We start from the raw sequence: 18366 nt of genomic DNA on the forward strand, positions 1-18366 counted from the left end.
CAGATGGCTTTATTTTTACAAAAACTACCTTCATGAATGTCTAAGCCATACTCTCTGTGTTACTCGATCAGTCGTGTCCAACTCTTCGCAACCCCACAGGCTGTAGCCCGCCAGGCTCCACTGTCCATGGGATTTTCCAGGCAAGAATACTGGAGTGGGTTGCCATTTCCTTCTCCAGGAATCAAACCTGGGCCTCCCACATTGTGGGCAGATTCTCAATCATCTGAGCCACTAGGGAAGCCATGCTCTGCACCAAGATAAAATAGCTTCCTTTTCCTTCACTGTTTTGACAACTTACACCCACTCACCTAAACTCATTGTACGTTTTGCTTGCTGCTTATTCTACCCATTTTTCTAGTAGAGGGATTTTCTTGGATAGTCTAAGACTGTGTCAATGTAGAAAAAAAATTTTAGAAACGTGTTCATTTTGCCAAGCTCTATGTTTAGGTTATTTTAAAACAATAGCCTGAAACTTTTCCAAAAGGTACTTAGAAAGGAAATGTGTCATTTCTTCCAGAGAAGAAATGTGCTTTTAAAGTGCTTTTTAAACTTCCTTACACTCCTGCTGATCGTGTGGAGGGCCCTACCATCAGTCTCCTTTGCCCTCCTAGTCCGAGAAGCACGAACTCACGTAGGGCTGCAGAGTTTTTCATGGAGAGAAAACAAAGAGAGGTCTCTTCGTAAGAGATCAAATCATGATCTTATTTGTCTTGCTGTTCACCCCAGTGGATCATCATTCATTTAATTTCTGGGAAAATGAAAATGCCAAAGCTGGATTATATTTCTTTATTTTAAATATTTCAGACTGAAACTGCTGAGCAGGGCTAAGCAAGGAACAACTGAGAACAACAATAACGTGCCATTTCCAGGGTTCTCATGATGTTTTGTCAGCACTGCACATTAGAACTACTTCTGTGGCAAGAATCCTGTTCCATTTAGTGAGAAACACATTACCTACCTAATAATAATAACAGTAATGATGATGATGATAAAAACAATAAACTGATTTAGGAATTCCAGGCTTGGTAACTGATCTGCAGAAATTTTTTAACAGATGAAGAGAAAAGAACTATGTATTTTTAAAAGTTCACATGAGCCTTATTCAAAAGAGTAAAAATTAAAGGAAAATGCCATATAATCAAATCGGTTAATGACATATTAATTCAATAGCCTATATAGTCACTAAGATGAGTTATGATGACCATGGTAGCATGAAGAAATGTTTACAATTTTTTTTAAGCATAATAAAAGATAATGGAACTAAATTCCACAGCCACGCTGAGTCAGGCTGGGCAGAGAGGGCAAGAAGGCTGATGAGGGGCAGAAAGAGAGAAGTGAACACGCCTTCAAGGTAGACTAGGATTTTGGCTTCTGAGGAGGGCAGGATGGGGGGTGGTCCCCAGAGAAAAGATGTGGAGCAGCTGAGAAGCAGGAGGACAGCAGGGCCACCAACTATTAAACACTTCGTCATAAGCCTTGGGGCGTCCCTGGTGGCTCAGACGGTAAAGAATCTACCTGCAATGGAGGATGCCTGGGTTCGATCCCTGGGTCAGGAAGATTCCCTGGAGGAGGAAATGGCAAACCACTCCAGTATTTTTGCCTGGAGAATCAATCCCATGGACAGAGGAGCCTGGTGGGCTCAAGTCCATGGGGTTGCACAGAGTCAGAAACAGCTGAACGACTAACACTTTCATAAGCCTTGAGGTACATAGGTCTTATTTTGTCTGATTTTTCAAGTGTGGCTATCTCAAATTCTAAATGTAAAAACCGTCCACTCCCTGGAAGTGTGCTTAACAAATTGTTACCACTGAAAGCAAGAGAGGGTGAGGAGTGAAACAGGATCAGCCTGAAGCTCTGGGCAGCTGCAGGCACTAGAATCAGTGCTGGCGTGCTCACTCACTCAGTTGTGTCTGTGGTCACTGTCTGTGAACCCATGGATTGTAGCCCGCCAGGCTCTGTCCATGGGATTCTCCAGGCAAGAATACTGGAGTGGGCTGCCATTTCCTCCTCCAGGGGATCTTCCCAATCCAGGGACCAAACCTGCATCTTCCGCAGCTCCTACACTGGCAGGAGGATTACCACTGAGCCACCTGGGAATCAGAGGCAGTTTCAAACAGGATACAACCACTTTATTTTTAGTGTGGCAGACTCTGAGAGGCTCTGTGGCTGCTCAGAGTCCAGCTGATGTATCCATGGAGGTCAGCACAGAGGGGTGAGGAGGGCTTGGACACAAGGGCGAGAGGTGTTGGGTGGATGGGGCCTTGAAAGCAACAGTTACTCCCTGGGATCTGTGAACAGGGGCAGGGCAGAGCAAAGAAGTCTGGGGCAGAAAGGCAGGAAAGAGAAGGCACCAAAAGGCAGGGACTCACTGGCCTGAAAAATATAAGCAATAAACCATGCCTCTGTGCATTCAATATCATAGTAATCCAAGTCTATGCCCCAACCACTAATACCGAAGAAGCTGAAGTTGAACTATTCTACAATGACCTACAAGACCTTCTAGAACTAACCCAAAATAAAACGTCCCTTCCATTATAGGGGACTGGAATGCAAAAGTAGGAAGTCAAGAGTTACCTAGAGTAACAGGCAAGTTTGGCCTTGGAGTACAAAATTAAGCAGGGCAAAGGCTAATCCAGTTTTGCCAAGAGAACACACTGTTCATAGCAAACACCCTCCTCCAACAACACAAGAGACAACTTTACACATGGACATCACCAGATGGTCAATACCAAAATCAGATTGATTATATTCTTTGCAGTCAAAGATGGAGAAGCTCTATACAGTCAGCAAAAACAAGACCAGGAGCTGACTGTGGCTCAGATCATGAACTTCTTACTACCAAATTCAGACTTAAATTGAAGTAGGGGAAACCACTAGACCATTCAGGAATTACCTAAATCAAATTCCTTAGGATTATACAGTAGAAGTGACAAATAGATTCAAGGGTTGAGATCCCATAGAGTGCCTAAAGAACTATGGATGGAGGTTCATGACATTGTACATGAGGCAGTGATCAAGACCATCCCCAAGAAAAAGAAATGGAAAAAGATAAAATGGTTGTCTGAGGAGGCCTTACAAATAAATGAGAAAAGAAGAGAAGCTAAACGCAAAGGAGAAAAGGAAAGATACACCTATCTGAATGCAGAGTTCCAAAGAATAGCAAAGAGAGGTAAGAAAGCCTTCCTCAGTGATCAATGCAAAGAAACAGAGGAAAACAATACAATGGGAAAGACTACAGATCTATCTCTTCAAGAAAATTATACATAACACGGGAACATTTCATGCAAAGATGGGCACAATAAAGGACAGAAACAGTATGGGCCTAACAGAAGTAGAAGATATTAAGAAAAGGGGACATGAATACACAGAAGAACTATACAAAAAAGATCTTAAGGAGCTAGATAGCCATGATGGTGTGATCACTCACCTAGAACCAGACATCTTGGAATCTGAAGTCAAGTGGATCTTATGAAGCATCACTATGAACAAAGCTAGTAAAGGTGATGGAATTCCAGCTGAGCTATTTCAAGTCCTAAAAGATGATGCTGTGAAAGTGTTGCGCTCAATATGCCAGCAAATTTGGAAAACTCAGCAGTGGCCACAGGACTGGAAAAGGTCAGTTTTCATTCCAATCCCAAAGAAAAACAATGCCAAAGAATGTTCAAACTACCGCACAATTGCATTCATCTAACATGCCAGCAAAGTAGTGCTCAAAATTCTCCAAGCCAGGCTTCAACAGTACGTGAACCAAGAACCTCCAGATGTTCAAGGTGGATTTAGAAAAGGCAGAGAAAGCAGAGATCAAATTTCCAACTTCTGCTGGATCAGAGCAAAAGCAAGAGAATTCCAGAAAAACATCTACTTCTGCTTCACTGAAAATACTAAAGCTTTTGATTGTGTGGATCACAACAAACTCCGGAGAATTCTCAAAGAGGTGGGAATACCAGACCACCTTAACCGCCTCCTGAGAAATCTGTATCCAGGTCAAGAAGCCACAGTTAGAACCAGACATGGAACAATGGACTGGTTCCAAATTGGGAAAGGAGTATGTCAAGGATGTATATTGTCACCCTGCTTGTTTAACTTATATGGAGAGTACATCATGCGAAATGCTGGGCTGGATGATGCACAAGCTAGAATCAAGATTGCCAGGAGAAATATTAATATCTTCTGGTATGCATATGATACCACTCTTATGGCAAAAAGTAAAGAACTCAAGAGCCTCTTGATGAAAGAGAAAGAGGAGAGTGAAAAAGCTGGCTTAAAACTCAACATTCAAAAAACTAAAAGATATGGCATCTGGTCCCATCACTTCATGGCAAATAGATGGGGACACAGCGGAAACAGTGACAGATTTTATTTTCTTGGGCTCCAAAATCACTGCAGATGGTGATTGCAGCCATGAAATTAAAAGATGCTTACTCCTTGGAAGGAAAGTTATGACCAACCTAGACAGTATATTAAAAAGCAGAGACATGACTTTGCCAACAAAGGTCCATCTAGTCAAAGCTATGGTTTTTCCAGCAGTCACATATGGATGTGAGAGTTGGACTATAAGGAAAGCTGAGCACCGAAGAATTGATGCTTTTGAACTGTGATATTGGAGAAGACTCTTTAGAGTCCCTTGGACTGCAAGGAGATCCAACCAGTCCATCCTAACAGAAATCAGTTCTGAATATTCACTGGAAGGACTGATACTCAATTTGAAGCTCCAATACTTTGGTCACCTGATGCAAAGAGCTAACTCACTGGAAAAGATTCTGATGCTGGGAAAGATTGAAAGGAGGAGGAGAAGGGCACCACAGAGGATGAGATGGTGGGATGGCATCACCGACTCAATGGACATGAGTTTGAGCAAACTCTGGGATATGGTGAAGGACAGGGAAGGCATGCTGCAGTCCATGGGTCACAGAGTCGGACACCACTGGACGACTGAACAACAATAAGAACAACTGCAGAAACGTGCTTAACTCTTAGAGTTCACAGTGAAGAACCCCAGTGGCACAGGCAACACCTTCTGCCTTCTACCGCATCGGGAGTCTAGAAAAATTGTGGTCTGTTGAGTACATGCTGGCCACATCCTCTCGACAAAGATGCCAGCCAAGACTTCTGTTTTATACTTAGGGAAGCAGAAGCCAGGAGGGAGAAAGCCCTACAAATCAAACAAGCCAACAGCAGCACTGGATCAGATTTTCTGACTCTTGTCTACTTATTCTGCCAGAAGGTGATGAAAATTCACATTTCAAGACAACACCAATGTAAATAATTCAAAAGTAAAGACGCTTCATATGGCAATTAATACACAGAACAATTTTCTAAAGGGCATTCAGAAAACTCTACATTTTATCCTCCAAAGCTGATTCCTTTTTTCTCCAAATAAATGCAGAATGTGGAAAAGTCTAGGTTCAACCCCAAAACTCTCACTTGGTTAAAAAAAAAAAATAATAAAAACCCAACTTCTGCGCTAAACAGGAATAGTGATCCTAACAAAATTTCTCAGTACCTTAAGATCAACTACAGTATCCAATATGGTATTTAAGTGCTTGGGGTGGTAAATTGCAAGAACAAGCCCAATTCTTACCCCTCCCTGCTTGTGTGCGCTTTACAATGTGCCCTTGCAGTTCTTCCCAACAAGAGGTGGAAACTATTGCTCCAACCTTGGAGATGGGCTGTCCTGAGACTTGCTTTGGCCCAGAGAACGTGGCTGCAGCAATGCAGTACCGGCTCTATACTGGGCCTGAGTAAAGGCTACGTCTACATGAAGAGGGATTAGCCCGCTAGAGGATGGATCACAAGGAAGAGAGCTCCAAGTGTCAGGTGATGCCATCCTCTACCAGTCTGTGGCCAGCAAGCCCCGTGAAGAGACTGGCTGAAATGAGCAGGGCCAACACGTGTATAAGCAAGCCTGGCTGTGAGCAGGTGAACTGTCTAGGGGATTCACAGGCTCACAAGCAATGATGACACTTGTTGTTTTAAGCCTCTAAATTTCACGACGGCCTGCAACACAGCAAAGAGCTAACCGATACAATGCTGCCTGTTCCAAGTAGTACATCTTTAAGAATAATTAGGACTCTGACCTTAAAATTGGAAATAAAAACAGCATTTGGCATTGACCAAGTGCCAAAAATTTCAGAGTACTTAGTAAACACATTAAGTCCACTTTTAATTTTAACTGAGCTCTAGGATCCTCACTCTGCTGCTGCTGCTGCATCGATTTAGTCGTGTCCGACTCTGTGTGACCCCATAGACAGCAGCCCACCAAGCTTCCCGTCCCTGGGATTCTCCAGGCAAGAACACTGGAGTGGGCTGCCATTTCCTTCTCCGATGTATTAAAGTGAAAAGTGAAAGTGAAGTCGCTCAGTTGTGTCCGACTCTAGCGACCCAATGGACTGCAGCCTACCAGGCTCCTCCGTCCATGGGATTTTCTAGGCAAAAGTACCGGAGTGGGGTGCCATTGCCTTCTCCTCACTCTGCTCAGATGCTAATTTGATTTCCAAGAAATTGAAGTTATGCAAAAGCACAAATGATCGTATTACTCTTAATTAAATATTACTCAATATTTTTCATCCTATCAAGAATAAGAATTCTGTATGTTCCTTTAACTTACTGGAGTAGATACATAAAAAGCAGACTAAAACCAACAGGTTTGAGAAAGAAGCACCTATTCCAGGGAGACGAGTCTGTGACCTGCTCACAGATACTCCTGATGAGGAACAAAGGTTCCTTTGATCTTTTCTAGCCCCTTGATTTCACTCTGTCAAAGAACTGGTGAAAAGCGAGTTAAAAAGATACTTTAGGAAATCACCAAGTTTATAAAATCTCATTTACATATGCTACAACACAGAGAAAAGACAGATTAAAGCATAATTTTCCTCCTGAAAAGCACTGGCTCTCAAACCAGGAGGCACCTTGTGCAAGTCACGATTAATACCGTTTTCAAACCTATCGCCCAATGAGAACATACATTTGGGTTCAGTACATATTATTTTCTGGTATGGTTACTTTGAAAATCATGCCCATACTTTGATAAAGAGATTCAAATAGCACACAGGTATTTCTATAAAATCCCAAGGCCAAATTCTACCTTGCCTGATACATCAGCATTTCTAAAACCGGCTCTTTCAAAAAGCTCTCCAAAAAACACCCTAATCATCCCCAAATAGCTAACTCAAAGCAATTTAATCATCTTTAAATTGTAAACTGATATACAGGGCTTATTCATTGAATTGGCTTAAAAGAATACAGAATATAGCATGTGTTACAAATTAAGCCCCAAGCCTGACTTTTTTTAAACTTGGAAAAAATAGTAAGTTTGGGGAACTCTGATTTTCCAGTCGCTCTTAGGATTGCTGATGCTATTTTATACCTTGATAAATGACCAAACATTTGTGTTACCTATGTCAAAGGATGTGTTTTCCTAGTCTGACAGTATCTCCAGGGTTACAGATAAAAATGCATAACTCTGATAGCCCGAGTAATTTCTACTGATGTAACACTAAGATGTTGGCCTAAAAGGGAGAGGAGGAAAGGATACGGTACAATGCTGTTTCAGTGGCTTCAGTTGTGTCCGACTCTTTTGTGACCCTATGGACTGTAGTCCACTAGGCTTCTCTGTCCATGGGATTTCCCAGGCCAGAATACTGGAATGGGTTGCCATTTCCTCCTCCAAGGGATCTTCCCTACCCAGGGATCCAACTCAGGCCTCCAGTATCGTCAGCTGGGTTCCTTAACAATGAGCCACCAGGGAAGCCCTAATGGTACTATCTGTTTTTATCAAACAAACAGCAGTTTCCTTCCAGCCAAGTCTCTTGAACTCTGCCCTATTCATTAGTATGACAGAAAGCAGCCTTCCTCTTTGAATAACAAAGGGAGAAAACACTAGATTTTTACTGAATTAACTAAACTGAAAGGCAGGGAAACTTGCCTCTTTTGAATAAAGGAAAATCAGATTGGCTTAGAAAATTTAAATTTCCATCCCCTTCTACAGTCTAGGGAAGGAATCCTGTCCATGACACTGGTGACCCTCAGACTGCTGATTCTGTCACCAGCAGACTTTTACCCAGGGGCAAAGGGCATGTGCACCTTTGCCAGCCCCTAAATTAGAATAATGGCTCCACAAGCCGGGTGGCTGGGTCTTCCACCTAGAAGATGTTTTCTTTCTGACTTGAGGAACCATTCCTGTTGCTGTTTCCACTGTCAGCCTCAAAATTATCTTTTGTGACCTCTGTGCCACCCAGGAGGGTAAAAGCTATTTTACCCTGTGAGCCAGTGTGAGGGTAAAAGCTATTACAACCTCTGAGGAGCAGGAGAGGATGGAGTCAGTCCAGGTAGGGTCCATGCAACATTAACTTCCAAATTACAAAAAAAAACCAAAAACATTCCAAACTCTTCACAGCCTTGAAGTCTTGAAACACAAGGGCAAACAAACTTAAAAGAAAAACAATTGGAGACAGTGAGGCTGTTTTGCAATTCTGGTCCATGCTTCTTCCAGATTTATTTACTGAGGGTTTTCTCAAATTAACATTTGAGCAACTTCCCTGGGGGTTCAGGGGTTAAGATTCTGAGCTCCGGATGCAGAGGGCCTGGGTCTGATCCCTGGTCAGGGAACTGGATGCCACACACCACAACCAAGAGTTTGCATGCTGCCACTAAGACCCAGCACAGCCAAATAATTAAATATGGGAAAAAAATAAAACAAAACCAAAACCAAACTACCATTTGAGAGACCACTGACCTCCTGCTTTCCTTCTGGGAGTCTGGGATTTCGGCACATGTGAGGCAGAGGCTGCCTTCAGGAACATCCCCCAGTGAGAGCCTGGGTATCTTGAGCCTCTAACCAGCTTGGAGGTAGCCAGTGTGAGTATTTCACACGTGTGGGATGACTCCAGGCTGGGGGAATGGAACGTCTCCTGAGAGTTTCTACAGGGCCTGGACTCCTGGAAGCTCACGCTTGGTTTCCTCTGGACTTCACCCCATACCTTTCCCATCATCGATTTTGTTCCCTGTCCTCCCACTGAAATACAGCGCGGCCGTGAGGATGACCACTCAGTGGCAGTCCTCCTCGTGAATCAAGGAACCTGGCAGTGGTCCGGGGGGGTCCCTTACACAGCAAGCAGGGCAAGGACTTTTATAAGTGAAAACATGTGACTGACATGACTTGCAAGCGACCAAATATGGAAATGCTGAAAAGGCATGACTCAAAGACAGTTATAAGGTCTGTAAGGGACCCCCAAAGTGGAAGTTCTCAGTTTATACACAAAACCAGAATGTTAACTGCTGTATTTTTGTTGTCTCGCAGTGCCTAAAAATAGACTCTTTCATTTGTGTTACAAAATAAAGTGAAGAAGTGAGAAGTCAGAAGCCTGGGCAGGAAAGCATCTATTGCTCTGAAACTGTTCTATTCAGGCAGGAAAAATTTCACATTATTTACACACACACACATATATACCAGGGGCTTCCTATATGGCTCAGTGGTAAGGAACACACCTGCAATACAGGAGACGCCAGAGATGCGGCTTTGATCCCTGGGTCAGGAAGATCCCCTGGAGGAGGAGATGGGAACCCACTGGAGGATTCTTGCCTAGAGAACCCCATGGACAGAGGAGCCTGGCGGGCTACAGTTCATAGGGTTGCAGAGAGTCAGACACAACTGAGCACGCACGCACATGCATACTCAAAAGTCACCGTAAGCAAAGACATGTTTAGCTTCTGATGAGATTAAAGCAATTAACTGCAAAATAAATGGGAATGAAAATAATAATAGCCAACACACATGAACTCTGTGCCAGGTACAGTTCTAAGTGTTTTACATGTGAATTCATCTAATTCCCACAATTAGGAGGCTGGAGCCTTTATTATCTCCATTTTACAGATGACAGAACTACAACACTGGGAGAAAAAAGTAACCTGCCCAAGGTCACATGGCTAGGATTCAAACTCAGGCATTCAAGATTCAGAATCTGTTCTAAACTATGCTATGAAAGAAAATGATCTTAACAATGAAAACCCATTCCTAACGACACAGCAATAGATGCTTTCCTGCCCAGGCTTCCAACTTCTCACTTCTTCACTTTATCTTGTAACACAAATGAAAGTCTATTTTTAGGCACTGCAAGACAACAAAAATACAGCAGTTAACATTCTGGTTTTCTGTATAAACTGAAAACTTCTAGCTACACCAGGTTTCTTCCCAAGGATAACACTTAAAAATCAAGTTGCTTGTTTATTTAGCATTGTTTCTATAAGAACAGCTACTAAATACACAATTTTCCTTCAAACCATCTTAATATGCCTAGAAATGTCTAAAAGGAAACAAAAAAATAAACAGCTAATGTTTATTAGGGGGAAAATGTTTATTGGCGGGGGGGAAGGAAGATGCTACCAAAAATATTTTAAAAGTTGGTCTTCTGTGATCTCTATTGCTTACCAGCCTAAGTGCAACATCCTAAAATATCTTAAAATATACGCAATCTCTCTTTGTTTGACTTAGGCCAGACAAAACAATTTCTTGCAGAAATCAACCTTGACCTTTAGGCCCCTGAAACAGTAGTATCAGCAGGCATCTCTCCAAACTCTATTTTTCAAAATTGAAGATAGCTAGCCCACAGCCTTAACTTACTGGTAAGACTTTTAGTAAGATTTTACCTTTAAAAAAATGCTATCTATCCTTTTCAACCAACTGTCTAAATATTTGGTGCAACTCCAAGAAGTTCAGAAAGCAAACGTGTCTGGGGGATCATTTCCAATTGCCTCACAACATTTCAGTTCTGTCCTGAAAGTACAGTCTCATTTTCTGTTTCTCTGACCAGAAAAATGACTGCTGCAGTTAAATTCTGAAACGTAATACTGAGGTTATTACTTTTATTTTTACAGTTTCCTGACTAGAAAGACAGTCATACTCCACTGACTCAAGAATATCTTTTTTTTACTTTACCAATGTATCGTTTTTCTACGCTGCATGCTCAGATATTCTAGTTTCAACGTGCAACTTTTGAAAACTAAAATTTAAAAATACTAAGGTTTCATGAATAACGAAGCTTAAACAAAGGAATTTGTGTGCATGTGCTTAATCATTCAGATGTGTCGCTCTTTGCGACCCCATGGACTGTAGCTCACCAAGCTCCTCTGTCCATGGGATTTCCCAGGCAATAATACAGGAGTGGGTTGCGATTTCCTCCTCAGGGGATCTTCCTGACCCAGGGATTGAACCCATACCTCCTGCATTGGCAGGCAGATTCTTTTATCACTGAGCCACCTGGGAAGCCCCAACAAAATACAAATGAATCCGCATGAAAGAGCAGCACGTTCTCTGTTAACCCTTCAGGGCACAGTAATCCCTGAATGTTTCTGATTAGACCCCTAAACTTGCTGCCCAAACCATTAGCAGTGACTCCAGGTCCCATGGAATTAAGCTGAATCCTCCATATTAGTTTATTACTCCTTGGGGGAATTCTCTGTATTTAGCACTACCAGATATAGCTCGGTTTTACTAGGAAATAGATGGGTATATGTAAATGGCTCCAGGCAAATATATCCCATAAACTGACAAAAAAAAAAAAAAAAAAAAGAGGACAAGGTATAAACAGTATTCTTTCCCAGTGCCTCTCCACAGACAAGCACGACGAATAATTCTCTTTTGCGTAAAGCAATTGCCCTCCAAGTGTGACCAGCAGCATCAGCATGGACATCACTGGGAACTTGACAGAAAGGCAAACTCTGGGGCCCAGCCCCAGACTTACTGAACCAGGATCTTTGTGCTTTAACAAGATCCCTCTCCAGGTGACCCTGATGCACATGCAAGCCCTGAGAACCACTATCTAGGCAAATCAGACGAACAAGTACATTAAGCCTAGACAAGGGTTTCTCCAACTCGGCATTAATGACATTTGGAGCTGGCCAATCCTTTTCATGAGGGACTGTCCTGTGTGTTACAGGATGTTACATCCTCTACCCCCTAGATTCCAGGAGTACCCTCCCCCAGTTATGACAACCAAAATATCTCCAGATATTGCCAAATGTCCCTCCCCCAGAGGGCGGGGGGGAGGGCAAAAGGCAGAATCCTAGCATTTTACACTTGTTGCTGGAGTCATCAACCACTGACACTGCCTCAACTCAGGTTCTCCAAACGTGTAGGCCCGGCAGAAAGAACCTGGGCCTCAGAATCAGACCTGGGTTCAAATCTCATTCCCATCATTTACTGGCAACGTGACCTCGGGTATTAATAGTTACTTCAGTGCCCCTTGCACCCCAGTTTTCTAAATGGCCAAACGCTCATTACAATAAGACACCTACACTACATGTTCCATAAAACTCCCAGTAGGACCCGCAATAAAATGCACTGATATCTCCACAGTAAAACAAATGAATATTCATGCCACATGGGATAAATACAGATTACAAATACTCTCATCTATGGAGGTCAAGTTTTAGCACCAATGAGTTTTCAGGCCTAACTCACAAAAACAAACAAACAAAAACACCTCTGACTTTTACAATACCTTGAATTTTGGAACTGTTGATAAGAGAAAGTGATTGAAACCATCTCACCAGGAGATGTGAGGACTGGATGCAGTCACATACACTGGTCCAATTCTCTACTGAAAGAGGGAGGGGACTTTTAAAGGTTAACTATTGCTATTTTTAAAGTACAAATGCTGGGGGACTTCCCTGGTGGTCCAGTGGCCAAGACGCCATACTCCCCATACAGCGGGCCTGGGTTGGATCCCCGGTCAGGGAGCTAGATCCCACATGCAGTGGTTAAGAATCCGCCTGCCAATGCAGGAGAAGAAAGAGATGCAGGTTAGATCCCTAGGCCGGGAAGATTCCTTGGAGGATGAAATGGCAACCCACTCCAATATTCTTACCTGGACAATCCCAAGGACAAAGGGGCCAGGCGGGCTACAGTCTATGGGGTCACAAAGAGTCAGACATGACAGAGTGACCAAGCACACATGATGCAACTAAGACCCCCTCGTGCCAAATAAATGAGTAAATATTTTGAAAAAAAGAAAGATTTCACGTACACATTCTGAGGGTATCATTTGCTTGCTTTAAACTCTTTGATGGTCTCTCACTGCTCGCAAACTGAAGTCCAAATCTTAGCAGTGGCACACAAGGCAGATCCTTCTATAACTGGACACTGGGCCTTCAGCTCTCAGTACACTTTCCGCTCTGGGCATCTAGAAATAACCATGGTTCTGTACCGCCTGTGATTCCCTCCTGTCCTTTCCCTCTGCCTGGACCAGGGTAACAGAGACCACTCCTTTCACCAGTGATATCTCTTCCAGGAGGCTTTTCTTGAATCCCAGTGCTCACCCAAGGACCCTCCTTCCCCTGTGTCTCCCCAGCACCCAGGGAGTTGAGAGCACAGGGCCATCTCTTCACCATACCATCCAGCCCTTTGGGAACATCAATTTCAGCATGTTTTCTACCCACAGATCTAAGACGGGCCTGCCACACAGAAAGTGCCCAATAAATGCTTGTTTGATGATAAATGGTGGTCAGTGTTCTATTTCCTGGCTGGTTCTAAAAGGTCGGGGGCCATAAAATCATGAATCAGAAGTTATATAAGGGCAAGTGCTATGACTTTTGCTCTTTGTTCTGTCCAGGGCCTGGCACTCAATAAGGAGATTATTTCTAAATCTATAAATGAGTGAATAAACAAACGACTGAAGAATATGACACAGACTTATGACAATGTGAAAACAAACCACCATATCCAACAACAAAAAACCTCATAGCCATGTGCTTTCATAAATCTCAGAAAGTGTAGAACCTGTTTCAACCAGTGTCCTGCCTCCCAGGAAGTTCCATGGGCCTGAAACACAAATTAAAAACCCAAGGCCCCAACCCCCACCTGGTCCAGTCCTCTGCCAGGACCCTGCTGTGCCCCCATGAAAGTGTTTCCTGGAACACTTCAGTCCCAGAGCAGCTAAGTAATCACTTTCCATAAAACACTGATCAACACTGCTCCTGGCCAGTAATCGCAAATACTCAGCAATTTACCCAACACACATAAGTCACGACGAAAATATTTTACTGAACAAAGACAGCTAACTTGTATAAAGTGATGTCTCCATCTATGTTCACATCATGCAAATATCATTATTGTGTCCTTTGTCTTTTTTTTTAAACAGTTCCCTCTTCTCCCTGAGAAGGACAGGAGACTTAGCAACTGAACAAGAACAATTTCACCCTGTGGCTCAGGCACCCCCCTGTCTCCCACTCCTTCCTGGTGACACACCCACATTCAGGTTTAACCAATCACTCTCCACCTCGTTGGCGGTCAGTGACTGGTAAATAGCCTGCTCACAACAAACTCACTCAAAAGCCAAATACAAAGGTCAAATAGGCACTGGGGGCTTCAGGTTTCCTCTTATCAGTGGGAGCAGGCCCTCAAAACTACCGACTTCAAAAACTAGACGACAAAAGGCTGTACCGTGCCTCCCGCTTTAACAAAACAGCACAACCTCCCTTCTTCCAGAAAGACTTTCCTCTTTTGCAATATCACCGTTTAAGAACACTCACTGCAGCAAGGAAACAGTTTCTCTCAAAAACATCAGTCATTTCCTCCAAATTCCCACAGTAAAGCCACTAACCTTTGAAACTTTTAAGGGTTTACAAAACGCTAAAGTTACAACACAAATAATCTCTCTCCCATACAATCACAAAACCCTAGAAAGACCAGAGAGCTGGACTGGGGAATCTTGGAGTGCATTTCTGGCGTCACCAGAATCTCTGTGCCTTTCTACGAACCTGTTTCCTCTTGGGGAGAATGAGAAAATCGCATAGGATCAGTGTTTCCCAAAGTATGATGGGCAAGACGCCCTGTTAACAAGACAAGAGCTGACTTGAGGTGCACAGAGATGAACGTTTTAGCCATCCATTTTTTATGGAAAGGGATAACTGGTTTTCCATTAACACTGGAAATATCAAATTTCTTTAAAAATAAAAGCATTTTTATTATTCTTAGAGTCTTAAGTGAGTCACTTCTGGGGAGGGGCGGGGGGGAACCTTGTTTTGTAAATAACAATTCAAGTGGTTCTAACAGCTGTGGAAAAGTAACTGATCTAGAGACCTGGTGAGCGCCAGAGAGAGGTGTAAACCCCAGCATAGAGCAGAAGAGTGCTGAAGCCCCGGGAGGTTTGTTTCAAGAAAGGGATCCCTGGCACCCGGTCCCTCGGGAACCAGAGGCCAGTCCTGGCTACCAGAGAAGGCGGCTTGGAACGGACCGCGGAGGAGACGCTTCCAGCTCTAGGCAAAGGGGGTGGGCTGCGCGCGGGGGTCCCGGGCTCGAAGGGTATACCATGGGGGGTCTCGGACCGGAGGGGCGCGGCGGAGATGAGGGTCCCTGGCTGGGAGAGCGCAGTGGCCGGGGGTTGGGACAGGTGTCCCGGACCGGGAGGTGAGAAGCACAGACTGGGGTCTGAGACCAGAGAAGCGCGGCGGCGGGTCAAGACTAGAGGACCCCACAGGCGGGAACTCGAGGGAGGGGGTCCCGGCGACCAAGAAGGTCTGGCGGGGGGCGACGGGCCGTGGGACCCGGGGACCGCGGACGCCCCCACGCGGAGAGGGCCAAGGCTGGCGACCCCCATGGCCCCCATACTCGGGAGCCGGTGGAATCCGGGCCGCCCTCGTCGCGCCTCGGCCCCGCCGCGCACCAGCCGCCGGCCCTACCTGTCCTCGCTGGCCGTGATCACTCCGTCCTCCTTGGGGATAAGCAGCGCGGCCGTGACGGCGTCCTGGTGCCCCTCTATCTTGCTCAGCAGCACCGGGCGGCTGCTCTGCGGCCTGGAGTGGATCTCGGCCGCCATGTTCGAGCGGCGGCGGCGGTCTCCGCGACGGGCGGCCCATCAGCTGACTGCGGGCGGGCGGGGACCAGTTGGGTTTCGCTCCGGCTCCCTCGGCCGCGTGGGTGCCGCGCCGCCGTAAGCTCCCGAGTGCGTCCGCCGCCTACCGTATTGGCTGAGGAAGCCGCGCAGATAAAAAAATTACGTGGCCAGGAGAGGCCTGTAAAGGGCTCGCCTGAGAAGTGGGGGAGGTTACAAAGTTCGAAAAGGAAACTCACGGACCCAGGAATGGATTGAGCAGTTGGCGGTGAAAAGGAATTGTCCCTCAAACTAGAACCTATCGAAAATAACAATACTATACTGTATCCATTCTAAGAAGCCTTTGTTTGGACCACACCTCCATTCCAGACATGTTAAAGTGCGAAAAATAAGAATGCAATTTAGAATCTTTGAAAGGCACTCATTGAGTGGTGATTGTATACCAAGCACGATCCTAAAATCTTTATTGGGTTCAGTCAGTTCAGTCGCTCAGTCGTGTACGACTCTTTGCGACCCCATGGACTGCAGCACGCCAGCCTTCCCTGTCCATCACCAACTCCCGGAGATGGCTCAAACTCATGTATCAAGTCGGTGATGCCATCCAACCACCTCATCCTCTGTCGTCCCCTTCTCCTGCCTTCAATCTTTCCCAACATCAAGGTCTTTTCCAATGAGGCAGCTCTTTGCATCAGGTGTCCAAAGTATTGGAGCTTCAGCATCAGTCTTTTCAATGAATATTCATGATGGATTTCCTTTAGGATTGACTGGTTTGATCTTGCAGTTCAAGGGACTCTCGAGTCTCCTCCAACACCACAGTTTAAAAGCATTAATTCTTTGGCCTCAGCTTTCTTTGTAGTTCAACTCTCACATCCATACATGACTACTGGAAAAACCATAGCTTTTTTACATGGGTTATCTTCATCCAGATAACAATTTAAGAGGTGAAGAGGTAAGTGCTCTCGCAGTCTCACTTTGGAAATTACAAAACTGAACCATGGAGAAGTTGAATCACTTGTTTAAGGTCACAAAGCTATGAGAAAGAGAAAAGCAGCCTTTGACTTCTAGGAGTTGGCTTGGTACTGTCAGTCAGACTTGGGTGTTGCTAGGAGCTGGCTGGGTGCTCACAGCTAGTATCTGTGGAGCATAAATGTTGCTGAACCAAATTTGGATCTGTTAGCCCCAAGCACAGCAAAGCTACTGCCACCACACTGTAGTGAAGGAAAGTCAGAGTTAATTTGCAGGTTGGCTTCCCTGATGGCTCAAACACTGAAGAATCTACCTGCAACACAGGAGACCCAAGTTTGATCTCTGGGTAGGGAAGATTCCTCTGGAAAAGGGAATGGCTATCCACTCCAGGATTCTTGCCTGGAGAATTCCATGGACAGAGGAGCCTGGTAGGCTATACAGTATGTGGGTTCACAAAAGAAAACACCAAAACAAAAAACATGACTAAGCAGCTGTGTAAGAGAAGCAAGGAGAGCAGGCAGCTCATGCTCAAAAGAGCCAATTCCCAGAATGGCTTTCAGTGAAGGTTTTAAAGGCAACATTTGGGGTAAGGGTTGCGACTCATGACTTTCTTCTGGTTGCTTGGTGGTGACTGGCTATGTTTAGAAATCTTAATCATCAACCTTCTGGTTTCCACTTGTCTAGGGTACTGGTACTTTTGGTCAGCCTGTAGACACCATTCTCCACCTGAGTGGAGCGGGTCTTAGTTTCTGCAAAACAACTCAAAGATATGCATCAGATTGCTAGACTCTCCCTTGAGGAGGAACAAGGACTGTTACCACTGAACTACTGTTTAAGCTACTATTACTTTTCTTGATGACCGCTTTTCCTTTGTTTCTGTGTTCCCTCACTCCCCTAATTAGTAACCACTCTTTGGAACTCAGGAAAGGTCAGTGACTCCAGCCTTTTTCTGTAAACAAAAAACTGTGGTCCCCCGTTTCCTTTAATACTCCTCTCTCCAACTATATTAGTAGATCATTTATTAGAGTATTTCTCTCAATTAATGAAATACTGCAAAAATAACAGTTCCTTGTGCTTTCTTCAATTTATTTGAATGATATTCCATGAATTTTCAGTATTTCACATGCAATGTAACACAAAGCCCAATCACAATCCCCTCTCACCTCTTCTGAGAGAACTTGCTTCACCCAGAAATACATAAGCTTGTTTTACCATATGTGTCATATCCCTCTTTTCTTCTCTCCCTCCCCATAGGGAACCCTTTTACAAACTGGAATGAACCATTCAGATTCTTCCTCTTGATAGGTTAAGCTAAGAGATCTGAACTGAGTTATATGACCTGTCAAAGAAAAATGAGAGCTGGACAGTAGTTAATACATTCTATTTAGGAACTATTTAGGAACTATTCCCCTAAAAATAGGGGAAAAGACACACCAGCATAGAACTGGGCTCAGTTTCCAATACAGCATGGACAAGTGGCGATTTTTGAACTGTGGTGTTGGAGAAGACTCTTGAGGGTCCCTTGGACTGCAAGGAGATCAAACCAGTCAGTCCTAAAGGAAATCAGTCCTGA

General features: G+C 44.4%; 1 protein-coding gene across 1 annotated transcript in view; it reads right to left on the bottom strand.

The window, feature by feature from the left end:
* The window catches only part of WDFY1 (WD repeat and FYVE domain containing 1), a 55088-nt gene extending 39217 nt beyond the window's left edge, over window positions 1-15871 (bottom strand). The window contains exon 1 of the mRNA XM_019977689.2: window positions 15676-15871. Within this exon, the coding sequence (XP_019833248.1) occupies window positions 15676-15812 (137 nt within the window). The 5' untranslated portion in view covers window positions 15813-15871. The remainder of the gene's footprint in view (window positions 1-15675) is intronic.
* Window positions 15872-18366: the final 2495 nt, after the last annotated feature.

Source organism: Bos indicus, chromosome 2 (genome assembly GCF_029378745.1).
Source record: "Bos indicus isolate NIAB-ARS_2022 breed Sahiwal x Tharparkar chromosome 2, NIAB-ARS_B.indTharparkar_mat_pri_1.0, whole genome shotgun sequence".
NCBI lineage: Eukaryota > Metazoa > Chordata > Mammalia > Artiodactyla > Bovidae > Bos > Bos indicus.